Source organism: Peromyscus maniculatus, chromosome 23, assembly GCF_049852395.1.
Source record: "Peromyscus maniculatus bairdii isolate BWxNUB_F1_BW_parent chromosome 23, HU_Pman_BW_mat_3.1, whole genome shotgun sequence".
Classification (NCBI taxonomy): Eukaryota; Metazoa; Chordata; class Mammalia; order Rodentia; family Cricetidae; genus Peromyscus; species Peromyscus maniculatus.
The window spans coordinates 53,300,132-53,315,496 of record NC_134874.1 but is presented as its reverse complement, the minus strand read 5'-3'; the positions used below and the strand labels follow the sequence as shown (position 1 = coordinate 53,315,496).

Here is a 15,365-nt window from a genome sequence, read left to right as displayed (position 1 = left end):
GTGGCAGTGATAAAAGAAATTCTGACCTAGCTGCAGCAGACTCACCTCTGTATAAGGTCCTGACCTGAGACTAGAAACTTCTAAGAATGTTATACTCGTTTTATGAGGGAGAAGGAATTAGGTTTGGCCAAAGCAGGTGTCTAGAACTCTGCTGTGGACTTCTGAGATGGTACGGAAGATATGAAGACTGTTAAGCGTGGGGTTGTACAGGGAATCCTTTCCTGAACTACCTACGACTTGAGCCTGTTACACTGGGCATGCTCTGTCTCTGATGCCTCCTAATCCTCTCTGCAGGGACCACCTCCAGCAGTAACACCGTGGTCGCCGGTCAAGACAGTTTCCCAGACCCCGAGGAGAGCAAGATCCTGAAAGAGTCTGATGACAGGTCAGTGCACGCATTTGGCTGACAAAGGTATCTACACACGTTAGCCAAGTTTCCTAAATTCTTGGGAACTAAAGCCCATCTTTATGCGTAGGAACACAGACTGACTTCCCAACCCTGCCCAATGTATCCCTAAAGATGCATCTGCACAAAATCAGAGAGGAAGACAGTGTTCTGGTGTCTGAGTCCCACTTATACCTGGGCATCATTAAAAACCACTGGACGGAGGTGGGAGAGATGGCCAGTGGTTAAAAGCACCAGCTGCGCTTCAAAAGAACCAAGTTCCTGTTTTCTGGAATTGGGTTAAAAATGGAACTGTTTAAATGAAGAAATTTATTGTTTCTACCTAGAGTCAAGATACAGTTTTGTGTGTGCATATATGCTTATTAACTGGTGATTCATGAATTGTTTTATGGAACTGTTTACGTAAAATGGAATTACTTACGGAACTGGTTTTGTGTTACAAATGGAACTGTTTAATTGGAAAGGTTTGTAGGGCCCTGGCCCTCCCATTTTGAGTAAATTGTTGCCTGCTTGCCGATCTTGAAAAAAAAAAAAAGAACCAAGTTCCAGCCGGGTGGCAGTGGCACACGCCTTTAATCCCAGCACTCGGGAGGCAGAGGCAGGCGGATCCCTGTGAGTTCGAGGCCAGCCTGGGCTACCAAGTGAGTTCCAGGAAAGGCGCAAAGCTACACAGAGAAACCCTGTCTCGAAAAACCAAAAAAAAAAAAAAAGAAAGAAAGAGAGGGAGGGAGGGAGGGAGGGAGGGAGGGAGGGAGGGAGGGAGGGAGAGAGAGAGAGAGAGAGAGAGAGAGAGAGAGAGAGAGAGAGAGAGAGAGAAAGAAAGAAAGAAAGAAAGAAAGAAAGAAAGAAAGAAAGAAAGAAAGAAAGAAAGAAAGAAAAGAAAGGAAGCAGGTTGAACAAGCCACAGAGAGCAAGCCGGTAAGCAGCGTTACTCCATGGCTTCTGCTTCAGTTCCCGACCCCAGGATCCTGCCTTGAGGTCCTTTGCTGGTTTCTCTCGATGATAGACCACAACCCAGAATATCTAAGCAAAATAAACCCTGTCCTCCCCAAGTTGCTTTTGACTGTGGTCTTTGTCACAGCAATAGAAACCTAAGACGGTCCACATCCTCTGAGGGCATCTGCATCCCGTGTTACCTAGCACAAAAAGCCCAACCAGTCACGTAGGGAAACACGTCCATGTCAGCTTGAGTTTTCTGATGTTTGTGCATCACATTGGCTCTTTGCTTTGGTTACATATAAAGAAGTGGATGGGGGGGGGGGGGGCTGGAGAGATGGCTCAGTGGTTAAGAGCACTGGCTGCTCTTCCAGAGGACCCGGGTTCAATTCTCAGCACCCACATGGCAGCTAACAACTGTCTGTAATTCCAGTGATCTGACATCTCACACAGACATATATGCAATGTGCATGAAATACAAAAAATAAATAAATTATTAAAAAAAAGAAGTGGATGGAATCATCTGTGAATCTTTCATGTAAAATAAATAGATATACCAATTTGGGGCTGGGATGTACCTCAGTGGTCGAATTTCTGCCGAGCACATATGAGGGCCTGGGTTCCATTCCTAACACCATAAAATTTTATTTAATATAAATCCAATACTTTGCCATATTTCCTCTGAGCCACACGCCTGTGTCAGAATGATGAGCATGGACTAATTTAAATGCTTTGGGCATCTAGAAGCCAGGCATCCTACAGATCTCAATCTAAGCATAATAATAACACGTGATAAAAGCATAAATCTGGGCTGGAGAGCCGGCTCAGTGGTTAAGAACACACACTGCTATTGTGGAAGATTGGGATTCAATTCCCAGCACCCACATGGTGGCTCACAACCATCTGTAACTCCAGTTCCTGGGGATCCGGCGCCCTCTTCTGGCCTCCACTGGCACTGCATGAACATGGTGCGCCGACACAATTGCAGGCAAACACGTGCCCATACCATAAAAACCAAGTTAAAAACATACTTTCTTAAAAGCATAAAATATTTTCTACTAGTCTCTCTTTGTCACTTGTGGAGTTCTCAGGGTAAACACCTGGGTCACAGCCGTAGAACTAGTGATTAAGTACTGAGTCACAGTGACACACAGTAATTGTACATATTTACCAGGCACATTGCAATATTCTGATTTTCGAACCATATCAGAATCCTTGGGGTGTCTGTTACCTCAGACACCCCATTCAGTCTTAAATTCCGTTTCTGCCCACTCAGAAGTATCATGGCGTGGACAGTGCCCTTGTACTGTCACCTCCCTAAGGCTGACACCAGACAAGTTGTGTAGCCTCATTAAGCCTCAGTTTCCCCATTCGTAAGGTGAATAATACTTATGTCAAAAATGAGAGGCAAAGTGAGACGCTGCTTGTGACGTTAGTGTAGCCTGGCTTTTTTCCCTTAACTGAACAATCCGCAAGAGAGACATGTGAAAAAGTCCTTCCAATCATATGGTTACATTCTCTCCCAGCTCTCACGCTCCTGAAAATTCTCTGAGTATTCTGAGGGAAGCTTTAACTTGTCCACAGCCCCAGATTGTTCATGAAACTGCTGCATGCATTTCTGCTTCTTTGTGTCTGTCCTTGCTCAGCCACTCAGTGGGTTTGCCCGACTGGCGAGCCTGTCCCGTCAGGGACATTTAGCATCGTGCTCATCTTCGTTCTGAAACAGGTGTTAGATTGTAGGGTTGGAGCACAACGTTACCGTAAAGTTTCATTATTCTCCCAAGGTTTGGGCTTTTGCTATATGCAAGAGGGGACCTCTGGCCCTCCCAACTGAAAGGGAAATGTTTCGGGTATAATGGCTGTAATAGTCCTTTAAGAAAAACATAGCAACTCAGGCAGCATTGGCCTACAATCCCAGCACTCGGGAGGCAGAAACAAGTGAATCTCTGTCAGTTCAAGGCCAACCTGGTCTACATGGGGAGTTCCAGGCCAGCCAGGGCTACACATTGAGGCCCCATCTAAAGAAAGAGGAGGAGAAAGAAGGAAAAAAGAAAAGTACCATCATTAGAACTAAGATTCTACGCACACACCAAAAAAAAAAAAAAAAAAAAAAAGGAAAAAGTCAACCACTAAATTGTAGAACCTGCTTTTGGACAAGAGCACATTCACACATGTTGGCATTTCTTGGCTGTGTTTTGTTTTTGAAGGTTTAGCAATGTGATCCGAGCCCACACTCGCCTGGAGTCAAGATACAGCAACAGCTCTGGAGGGTCGTATGATGAAGATAAAAGTGAGTACCCAAGGCTGCGGGGTTCCAGCGGTGCAGGGTTAGATCTGAGAGGCTCTTTATCATTTATTAAAGGCCAAAGAGCCTACCCAGTCCCGTGCTTCTGTATTCTTGGCGTTTTTCCATGGTGATGCCAAGTTGGAGAAAGCCTAGTAAGAAATTAGCTCTTTGAAAAGATTGTTGGGGGGCTGGAGAGATGGCTCAGCGGTTAAGAGCACTGGTTGCTCTTCCAGAGGTCCTGAGTTCAATTCCCAGCAACCACATGGTGGCTCACAACCATCTGTAATGAGATCTGGTGCCCTCTTCTGGCCTGCAGGCAGACATACAGGCAGAATACTCTATACGTAATAAATAAATAAATCTTTAAAAAAAGAAAGAAAGAAACGATTGTCGGGGGCTGGAGAGATGGCTCAACACTGAAGAGCACTGGCTGCTCTTACAGAGGACCTGGGTTCGGTTCCCAGCAACCACATGGTGACTCACAGCGGCCTGCAGTTATAACTCTGAGGGATCCAACTCCTTTCCTGGACACCTTGAGCACACACAAACTTAATAAAAACAAATAAATAATTTGTTTAAAGAAATGTTTTTTAAAGAAAGGAAATGTCTTGGAAGTGAATTTAAGTTTTCAACCTTGTATATCTACAGTCCCAGGCTAAGATATGATCTCCCACTGAAACTCCCCATGGCATGCTCTCAGAAACCCTTGCTAAGCTGGGGGATGGCTCTGTACTGGAATTTCTTTAGGCCATGAGCAGTTGGATAAACCAGAAAGATTAATGCGCTCGTAGCTTTTGTCTGAGGCCTCAGCAGCTTCTGTAGATATAGTCAGTATAAATATAAATTGTCTAGGAGTTGAAGAAATTCTAGAAACAAAGTACACTCCAGTGATACAAGTCTGTGCTGTAGAACTTTCTTAAAGAACTGTTATATTTCTAATTGTTTACATTATGAGGGTTTTGCCAGCATGCATGCCTAGACACCACGTGTGTGCAGTACCCATAGAGGCCAGAAGAGAGTGCTAGCTCCCCTGGAACTAGAGTTCTAGATTATTGTGAATGGCCATGTGGATGCTGGGAATTGAACCTGGGTCCTCTGGAGAAACAGCAGTAGATTCAAGTCCCAGCATCATATTAGCAGCTAATTAACCTCTGTAACTCCATTCCCAGGGGGATCTGGTGCCTTCTTCTGGCCTCTTTCGGCAACTGCACACATGTGGTGCAAAGACGTATGTTCAGGCAGGCATACACACGCATATAAATAAAAATAAATAGGGGCTGGAGAGATGACTCAGTAGTTAAGAGCACTGGCTGCTCTTCCAAAGGACCCGGGTTCAATTCCTAGCACCCACATGTTGGTTCACAACTGTGTGTAACCAAGGTCTGATGCCCTCACACAGACATACATGCAGGTAAAACACCAATGCACATAAAATAAAAATAAATTTTGTATATCTATATATAATATAGATATATTTTTAAAAAAGAACTTCATTTCTGGGCAATGGGGAAGATTGAAGACATTTCCCATTCACAAGAATCATGGTTGAACATTTTTTAATCTGTATTTTTCTTTGCTCTATAGTGAATAACTATAAATCATCAAGTAATAATTAATCAAATAATTACATAATCAACCAATTCTAACTCATTTGATGATGTGAGTCACGCTTAGTAAGTTGTTGTTTTGACAAGCATACATCCGCAAGACGCTTTCTAAAAACACCAACTATGGTACACACAAGTCTTGTTTCCCCCAGAAAATAAAGCAGCCTGTCTTTCTTAACCTCCAGATGATCCAATCTCTCCCTACACGAGCTGGCTGTTAACTATTACGGAGGCCAAGCAGCCACAGCCCTTACCCATGCCATGCACTGGAGGATGCTGGGCCCCCTTGGTCGACTACCTCCCAGAGACCATCACTCCACGCGGGCCACTGCACAGGTGAGCGGCGGCATGCGTAGGCAGAGGGAAATGAGAACTTTGCTTCCACTGGGCTTCTCTACCAGGGAGATGAGGGACTTTGGCCTGGTCTCACTAAAGGAGGTCCCTTTTTAAATCAGTGGGGCCTCCCTGACTTTACAACCAGCTCCTAGAATATTAGCAGAGTTTAGTAAAATATCAGCCTGTGATGCTTTGGATTTTCCCTTGATATAAGCTTGAAACTAATTCAGTGATGCTTGTTAGACTGCACACAACTTGAAGAGATGGACTCCTCTTCAATGTCTTCTTCAGCTCTTGTTGCTAGACGACTTACCATTGTGTGATAAGCTTAACAGATGTTTCTTGAAGTGGGGCTCTGTGCTGTCTGGAGGTGGGGGGTGGGAGTGGGGGGGTTGGGAGGCTGGAGAGCTGGCTCAGCAGTTAAGAGCACTGGCTGCTCTTGCAGAGGACCTGGGTTCCATTCCCAGCACCCACATAGCAGCTCACAACCACCTGTAACTCCAGTTCCAGGGGGACCCAGTGCCCTCTTCTGGCCTCCACAGGCACTGCATGTGCACGGTACACAATTAGGCACACAGTAAAATTAAATAAATCTTTTTAAAATTCTTTCTCTCTTGAATAAGTACCTTTATGTAATTTTTCGGTGAATCTTAGTTGCATTTAATTGTGACTTGAACTGCCAATGTATTTTAACCCTTTATAAAAATTGCGTTCACTTCTCCATTTTGTTGGTCAGGTGCAATATTGCTGTGATCTTTATGACTGAGATGGTGGTGGACCACAGTGTGAGAGAAGATTGGGCTCTTCATCTTCCACTGTTACTTCACGCCGTCTTCTTAGGTAAGACTGGCTCTAAGGGGGATGCTAACCAACAGGATGATGAACACGTCGACGTGTCCTTCATCCCGCATAGCTTAGCTGCAGTTCTGAAATCAGCCCTTTCCTTTTTCATTATACCTTTCTACTCCGTAATAGGTCTTGTTCCGGGTAATCAGTCATAGCTTAGCACTGACATGTCTGTAATCTAAATATACTCATGATGCATCTGTGAAGACACCCCGAATAGTCTGAGCTTACTGGGGGTGGGGGAGGGGTCCTCAGCCGATGGGACAAATGGAAAGACATGACGTTGATCACAGCAAAGAGAGACGTAACAGGGACAGTGGCAGGCAAAGCCCCTTGCTTTAGATGTTCAAGTGACAGGCAAAAAGTGGAAGAGGAACCATCTAGAACACGTTAAGTTGGAAAGAGAGAAATAAAATGTAGACCCTTTAAGCCTGGTGTGGTGGCACATCCCAGGACTCTGGCTAATTGAAGATCTCAAACTCAAAGGCAATTTGCACTGCCAAGCAGGACAGAGTTCACAAACACAGATCCAGGGAAGAGGATACATCAAGAAGAAAGAATGTGAACCACATTAAATACTACAGAGAGGTCTAGAAAAGGCCTCCGGTCAATATTTCAGTCACAAAGCTTGTTTTCCCTAAGCCCAACTTCTTTATGTTGGCAACCCAATGACCACTAACGCTTCTCCCCCATGCATTCCTGCCGGCATCCGGGAGTCGTCCATCTCCCCGGAAGCTCCAGGAGCCTTGGCGTTTGTTGATATTAAGAGATTGGGCTCTCTGTTCCAGGTTTGGACCATTATCGGCCTGAAGTCTTCGAGCACAGCAAAAAGCTGCTCCTTCACCTCCTCATCGCCCTCTCTTGTAACAGCAACTTTCACGCCGTTGCCTCTGTGCTCCTGCAGACCCGGGAGATGGGGGAAGCCAAGACACTGACCATGCAGCCAGCCTACCAGCCCGAATATCTCTACACAGGTAAGAGGTGGATGGGACAGCGCCACCAGTGGGAGATGACTGGGGGGGGAGGGGGGAGGCAGAGAGCCACACTCCTCCTCTTGGGCTATCGGGTCTGACTTTTCTGCATAAGAAAATAAGACCGGTTCACGTGAACATGCCTCTAAAAAGCCTTCTCATGGTTGAGTATTTAAAGTGCATTTTTCATAATTCTTTTTACTGCTGCCCCCAGTGAGTCTGTTCCTGTTGATGGACGGACATAAAATGCTCATTGGTCAAGAGCGCTGACCCAGAACACTGAAGGATGAGGCTGTGGGACAAGGTGACTATCGTCCTGCCTGAGCAGGACGTGGCGAGTGTGCTGGGTATCTCTCTTGTGCCTCCTTGCTCCCATGAAGGGGTTTTCCGTCTACTGAGTGACTGTCTGTGTTTTATTGGAATCTGACGGAATACAGATTTCAGAAATAGAAGAAAGGGAGATGGTTACATGTATACATTTTCAAACCACAGTATAACTAGAGATGTACAGTGTTAAACAAATATGTAGTGAAAGAAAACAATATTTTCTTATATTATAGTTCTTTGAATATCATGCATATAGCATATTAAAATATGCTAATACATGGTTAGAGCATAGATCAGTGATAAAATACACACTTACCATGCATGAGGCCCTGGGTCTAATCCTAAGCACCAAATACATATATGTGTGTATACATTGTATGTTCATATGTACATATGTGCACACACACACACACACATTAAATACACACTTAAGTTAGTCAAGCTCATAGCCACATCTACTCAAAAGCATTAAATATAACTTACCCATCAGCCATAGAGTAACTAGTGTTTTTTAAAAGAGTCATTTTAAATGTTTAAATTATCCATTACTTAGGACTAATCTGCTGCTGGTACAGTGGGTGACTGACCTTTTAGAGTTGGGCTGTTTGCTGGCCTGGCTAATATGTGCATAAAACACCCATGTACCTCCCTTCGACCACAGCATCTAGTCAAACCCCAGTGTGGAACACAGCACATCTCCCCATGGTCCCCGATACACACTGGTGTGCACAGCAGAGCATCCAAGGCCCTAAGCAAAGAAAAGTGATGACTCATAACCATAGCCCAAATCAAGTGTCTTCAATGTCACACTTATGTGTGTTCGCCTCCAAACCTCGTCAAGCTTGCTGGCACCCTAGCCCATCCTTCTCCTCCCCCCAGGTGGCTTTGACTTCCTGAGAGAGGACCAGTCGTCCCCAGTGCCAGACTCTGGCCTGAGCTCCAGTTCCACGTCCTCCAGCATCAGTCTAGGCGGCAGCAGCGGGAACCTCCCGCAGATGACCCAGGAGGTAGAAGATGTGGACACAGCCGCAGAAACAGACGAGAAGGCCAACAAGCTCATTGAGTTTCTGACCACCAGGTAATGGGGGCGAGGAGTCGGGCCGCTGCTTTGTAAAAGCGCCAGCACCTTAAACCACACCGCTGGAAAATGGTCTTGGTGTTCGGAAGAAGTCCTCTTTCCTTCTGATTTATATTGACTGGAGTCAAGGGCAGATGCTGTGAGAGGGTCTCCCCTACCTCATCGACCAGATGACGGATCGGCAGGGAGGTTTGGGTTGTCACGACGAGGTGACGCAGCAGACGGTTGCGCCCCACCGTGAGACCGACTTCCGTCATCTCCAGAACTGCCAGGTTCTGGAAGTTCTGAACTTAGCCAAGAACTTCACTCTGAAGACCAAGGACATTCGCCACAGTCCACCCAGGGCACCTGCTTGGAGACCATTTGCTCATCTGCTCCAGAATCAGAAGCATTCCCGAGAAGGATGGGAAGCACCATGGGAAAGAATCCATTTAGTCAGACGTCAGAGTCAGGCCAACTGCAAACGGTCCTGTTTTCTCGGGTCTTCTGATTTTCCACAGTAATCATTAAGGCTTCAGAATTCCCGGCGCCGAGAGGGCCAGTGTTGTGTAAAAGCCTGTCTACTGGTGATCTGGAGTCAGGCCGTCCTTTCTCAGGGGCTTAAGTCATGCGCACTCAGCTCACAGCTGTTAACAGTGACTGCTGCCGCTGGGAGTCTGGCAGTACCGCATGCGGGCAGTTACCTCCTCTAACCCCACCCCGTTCTTTAAAAAGAGACTTTTTAAAATTTTATTCATTTGAGTACTTTACCTGCATATGTGTGTAGGTGCACTGTGTATGGATAGTGCCTGTGGAGACAGAAGAAAGTGTCGGAGCCCTGGAACCAGAGCTACAGATGGTTGTGAGCCTCCATGTTGGTGCTGGGAACTGAATCCAGGTCCTCTGGAAGAGCAGCCAGTGCTCTAACCACTGGGCCATCTCTCCAGCCCATCCTTACTGTTCAAATGCAAATTTAGATAATAGAAGCCATTTTCTGTTGGTCCCGAGGTGTCTCACACCTTGATAATGTGACTCTGACCAACAACAACAACAAGAAACTCACCTTGGTGAACTCAATATCTGATGTCCCTCCCCAAACAAAGCGTAGTGGCTACAGTACGCCGGGCCCCGTTCTTTTTTCTTTTCCCATTTTTATTTATTTATTTATTTTTCTATTATCAGCTTAATACAGTACAAATTCTTATCCTAATAGTGAAATGTTTGATTTAGGCTTGCCCAGTAATTGAGTATATTAACCAAAACTTATTATAAGCCACAGTCATCCTAGGGTCCCCTCTGCTATGTAGCCTCCCTGGTTCTGTGTGTTGCAGTCTGATTGTTCTTTGCTTTATATCTAGAATCCACTTATGAGTGAGTACATACCATGTTTATCCTTCTGGGTTTGGGTTACCTCACTCAGGATGATATTTTCTAGTTCCATCCATTTGCCTGCAAATTTCATGCTGTTGTTGTTTTTCTCTGCTGAGTAGTAGTCCATTGTGTATATGTACCACATTTTCTTAATTCATTCTTCAGTTGACAGGCATCTAGGTTGTTTCCAGGTTCTGGCTATCACAGATAGTGCTGCTATGAACATAGTTGAGCATGTATCTTTGTGGTATGATTGAGCATTTCTTGGGTATATGCCCAAGAGTGGTATGGCTGGGTCTTGAGGTAGATCAATTCCCAAGTTTCTGAGAAACCACCATACTGATTTCCACAGTGGCTGTACAAGTTTGCATCCCCACCAACAGTGGAGGAGAGTTCCCTTTGCTCCACATCCTCTCCAACATGACTGTCATTGGTGTTTTTGGTCTTAGCCATTCCGATAGGTGTAAGATGGTATCTCAGAGTCATTTTGATTTGCATTTCTCTGATGCACCATTCTTTTGAAATAGAACATTTTACACTTACTTATTTATTTCCTGGTGGAGGAGGGTGCCTGCCGTGGTGTGCATGTGGAAGTCAGAGAACAACCAGCCAGAATCAGTGCTCTCCTCCCACCACGTGGGTCCCAGGGATCACAGTCGGATCCTCAGGCTTGGTGGCACATGCCTTACCTGATGAGCATCTTGCTGGCCTGAAATAGGAGATTTTAATTGTTGTAAGTGAATTTAAAATAATGGCAATAGGGCTGGTGAGACGGCTCAGCAAGAAAAGCACTTGCCTGGAAAGTCTGGTTACATGAGTTCAATCCCTGGGACCCCATAAAGGTGGAAAGAAAGACCAGGCCCTCCTCTGACCTCACATGTGCACTGTGGCATGCGCACCCACATGTTCATATCACACTCATGCACAATAATTAATTAATTGTAACTAATTTAAAAAAAAAAAAAACATCAGCCAGGCAGTGGTGGCGCACACCTTTAATCTCAGCACTCGGGAAGAAGAGCCAGGAGGATCTCTGTGAGTTCAAGGCCAGCCTGAACTACAGAGTGAGATTCAGGACAGGCACCAAAACTGCACAGAGAAACCCTGTCTCGAAAAACCAAAAACCAAAAAAAAAGATAAAAACATCAAAAGCAAATCCCTACAAATCAGGGTTATTTTTGAGTATGTGCAGAAGTTTTGATATACTTCCTCTAGTTAATTAGTAAAGTTTAAAATATATATCTGTGGGGCTAGAGAGATGGCTCAGCAGTTAAAAGCACTAGATGCTCTTCCAGAAGATACAAGTTTAGTTCCCATTACCAATATCAGGTGGCTCACAACTATCAGTAACTCCATATCCAGAGGATCTGACGCCCTCTTCTGGCTTCTGTGAGCACTGCACTTATGACATATACCCATATGCAGATACACACATGCCTAAACATAGTTAAAAATAATAAAATATTTTTTAAAGATCTATTTTATCTTTGGAGTTAGAACTCCTAGTGTGTCTTCTAACACAAAATGGCAGTCATGTGTTTAACATCAGTTTGTTTTATTTTAGGGCATTCGGTCCACTTTGGTGCCACGAAGATATCACACCCAAAAACCAGAACTCGAAGAGCGCGGAGCAGCTTTCTAATTTCCTACGTCATGTTGTATCCGTATTTAAAGACTCCAAATCAGGTACTTTGTCCTGTTCCCCCAAATCCCTCTCACAGAGGTCTCCTCTCGTGGCACTCACTACACGAGTGTGATGTACGACACACCACACATTTCCACACTGCAGCTAAGAGCAGTAAGGTTTATTCCTTTTTGTCCATGTTCGCGTGACATCCAGACATGTCTAAAGGCCTCCGGGGCCATAAAAAATTAAAAATTACTATTTTCATTGGGTCTTCTATTCCTGTCTGTCTCCCTGAAAAGAGGAACCACAGTCGTACAACTTAATGACCCCAAGTAATCCTGCACTTTATACTGCATTTTCTTTCTCACCTGGTCAGATGGTTTTCTTCTGCCTGAGATCTTGCTTTCGGGACGAGGGTCAGGTAACGTTCATTGCCTTCCCAGAAGTGTCTGCATTTCGGGATCTGTATACTGATAAAACAGAACAGTGGCTTCGGCACCAGGTCTTGGATGTCTTTAGAACTAGTTAGATGTAGTCCTACCTTTCCTCTACTTTAAAAATGTATTTTTAGAGCTGGGCAGTGGTGGCACACGCCTTTAATCCCAGCACTTGGGAAACAGAGTCAGGAGGATCTCTGTGAGTTCAAGGCCAGCCTGGTCTCCAAACTGAGTTCCAGGAAAGGCGCAAAGCTACACAGAAAAACCCTGTCTCGAAAAACCAAAAAAAAAAAAAAAATGTATTTCTAACAAAATTTCTTTTTAAAAAGAAGTAAGCCAGGCTTGGTAGCTTATCCTATAATCCTGGCAGTCTGAGGCAGGAGGACTATTTCAAGTTCAAGGCCAGCCTACTACATAGTGAGTTCCAGGCCAACCTGAGCTATAGTGTGAGACCCTTTCTCAACAGAAGGGAGGAAGGGAGGGCAGGAGGGAGGGAGGGAACGAGGGAAGGAAAGTATTCTATAAAAAAAGAGTCCAGGGGCTGAAGAAATAGCTTAATCAGTATGCTTGCTGCAAACACATGAAGACCTGAGTTTGGATGCCCAGCAGGCACACACCTGAACCCCAGCACTGGGGCAGGGGGCAAGGGGGATCTCCAGAGCTCACTGGCCAACCAGTATAGCTGAAATGCGCAGATTCCAGGTTCCGTGAGAGACACTGTCTCCAAAAGTAAAGAGAGAGAGAGCCACTGAGGAAAAGACCTGGCATCACCATGTCACCTCCACACGTGTGCATGTGTACTTATACACATGTGTACATCAGCATACACCCAAAAATAAAAACAAAGAAAAAAAGAAAAAGAACTATAGAAGAAGATAAAAGAAATGGAGCGTGTTAAATAATACATTTGTGCAGATGGGTTGTCTGCTAGACACTGTGTTCTTTAATTCTTGTGACATCGCTGTGAGATACAGCCTGCTACTCACAAGTCAAAGAGAAGGACTTGGCCTCTTATGGAATCACAAACCCTCTGATTTAAAACCAAGACCATCCTGCCTTGAAGCCTCTGCCTCTTCCTGGAGTCCCATGATTCATACTAAGTTTGTTTTATGCTTTGAAATGACTTAAAGTTCTATTGTTCACTTGTCTGTTGGTTTATATATTGCTTTCCTTTATTTTTTAAATTTTATGTGGCTGGCTGTGTTGCCTAGACAGTTTATGTGCACCATGTGCATGCAGTACCTGTGGAGGCCAGAAGAGGGCATCATATCCCCGGAACTCGAGTTACAGGTGGTTGTGAGCCACCATGTGGGTGCTGGGAACTGAACCCAGGTCCTCTGGAAAGAGCAGCCAGTGTCCTTAACCGATGAACCATCCCTCCAGGCCTTTATGTTTATATTTAAGTTTCACAGTGCCCAAGGCCTTGCACATTAGGCAAACCCTCTGTTCCTAAACTAGATACACACCCTGTTTGTTGGTTTCTGAGGCAGGGTCACCCAGTCCGTGTCACTGTTCCCAGCTGAAAATGGCTGGTTTTTAAGTGAGCATCCCCACGGGGGGGGGGGGGGGGGGGGGGTGCGTGGCATGGGTGGTGGATGCCGTTAGCTGGTTCTAACCCTCCTCATGACTTGAGCTCACCAGCGTGGAGCACCCGGGCTGACACTTCCATCCACTGCTCTTCTGGCTGTAGGCTTCCATCTGGAGCAGCATCTGAGTGAGGTCGCCCTACAGACAGCCCTCGCGAGCTCGTCCCGGCACTACGCAGGCCGATCCTTCCAGATCTTCCGGGCCCTCAAGCAACCCCTGTCAGCGCATGCGTTGTCTGACCTCCTGTCGAGATTGGTGGAGGTGATCGGGGAGCACGGTGATGAGATCCAGGTATGGGAGGGAGTGACCGCTAAGTACCCCTCCGTGGCATAGCACTCTGCTGGAGTCCATAGAAGCTGGCTGGCTTTAACCCTCAGAACCACACACGGAAATAGATTTTAGAAGTTAGCCCTTGTTATTTCCAAGTCACTCCAGGGCGTTGTTCTGCAGACTCCACAGACCACATTTGGTGACCTGAACATACGAAAATCTCTCCACGGCTCCTCGAGATGTCTGTCTGTTTGGTGGTTTTACATGGCAGGTGGCGGTGGGTTAGTTTGTATTGTTTGGGGTTCTTTTGTGTTGTTTTGGGTCTTTCTGCCCTCTGCTGAGGACTTAATTAGACTCAGTATGTCCAGCCGGAGCAGGAGCAGGGATCCCCACTGTATGTGGGCCAAGCTCCGCCCTTCCCGGTGTGGATGACTCCCAGGGCTGTAAGGAGATCTGGAAACAGGATGGAGAGAGACCCCGTAGGTAGAGCTCAGAGCCTTGGGGGCACTGAGTGGCTGTGAGGCTAAGGCCAGCCCCCCCTCCCCCCTGTGAAGCACTCTGTCTCTCTCCCTTCCATCCAGCAGAAGTTCGAGTAAAATGTCACTGACTTCCCTACACCTCACCTTGCCCATGGCTTCCACACATTGTCACCCCTACATTTCAGTGGCCTGCCCTTCCCCTCAGCAGGGGACTACTCACCACCCCATCCCACCCCACCCCCGCCCCACCCGGCCCCTGCTGCTCTGATGTGTTTTTAACTTGGGGAAATAAATCCTTGTGGCTCTCTGCTAACCTCTACGCTGTGTGGTTTCCCAAGCGAGCCTTATAATTGGATCTTAGCCTTTGTCAATGAATACCACCATGATTGTCTAGAGTCCAGAAGTCCCGCCGTGGCTGGAAGAGAGTTCGTGCTAGGTGAACTCACCCTCGGGAGGTTAGCAGCTCTGTGTTAGCGCTCTGTGTACTTTACAGGGTTATGTGATGGAAGCGCTCCTGACCTTGGAAGCCGCTGTTGACAACTTGTCCGACTGCCTGAAGAACAGTGACCTCTTCACAGTGTTATCTCGGTGAGAATCTGGGTACCAAATTTACTGTGCCGAATGGTGGCCAGAGTACAAAGAACAGATGTAGGTTTTGAAATCTACTTAGGACCTAAAGGGTATATTTGGTATCTTCTTTTATTAGGAATATTTTTTTTATGTGTGTAAATGTGCACCACCTGAGTGCCTGGGAGTTACAGGTGGTTGTGAGCCACCATGTAGGTACTGGGAACTGAACCCCGATCTCTGCAAGGGCAATA

The 15,365-nt window shown here is 46.0% G+C and overlaps 1 protein-coding gene across 6 annotated transcripts in view; it reads left to right on the top strand.

The window, feature by feature from the left end:
- Positions 1-15,365, top strand: part of Fry (FRY microtubule binding protein) — a 394,509-nt gene that overhangs the window by 316,568 nt on the left and 62,576 nt on the right. For all 6 annotated transcript variants that reach the window (XM_076560830.1, XM_076560829.1, XM_076560825.1 and 3 more), the window contains 9 exons: positions 295-385; positions 3,550-3,632; positions 5,422-5,572; positions 6,309-6,412; positions 7,207-7,392; positions 8,596-8,794; positions 11,709-11,830; positions 13,899-14,086; positions 15,038-15,132. In XM_076560830.1, the coding sequence (XP_076416945.1) occupies positions 295-385; positions 3,550-3,632; positions 5,422-5,572; positions 6,309-6,412; positions 7,207-7,392; positions 8,596-8,794; positions 11,709-11,830; positions 13,899-14,086; positions 15,038-15,132 (1,219 nt within the window). The remainder of the gene's footprint in view (positions 1-294; positions 386-3,549; positions 3,633-5,421; positions 5,573-6,308; positions 6,413-7,206; positions 7,393-8,595; positions 8,795-11,708; positions 11,831-13,898; positions 14,087-15,037; positions 15,133-15,365) is intronic.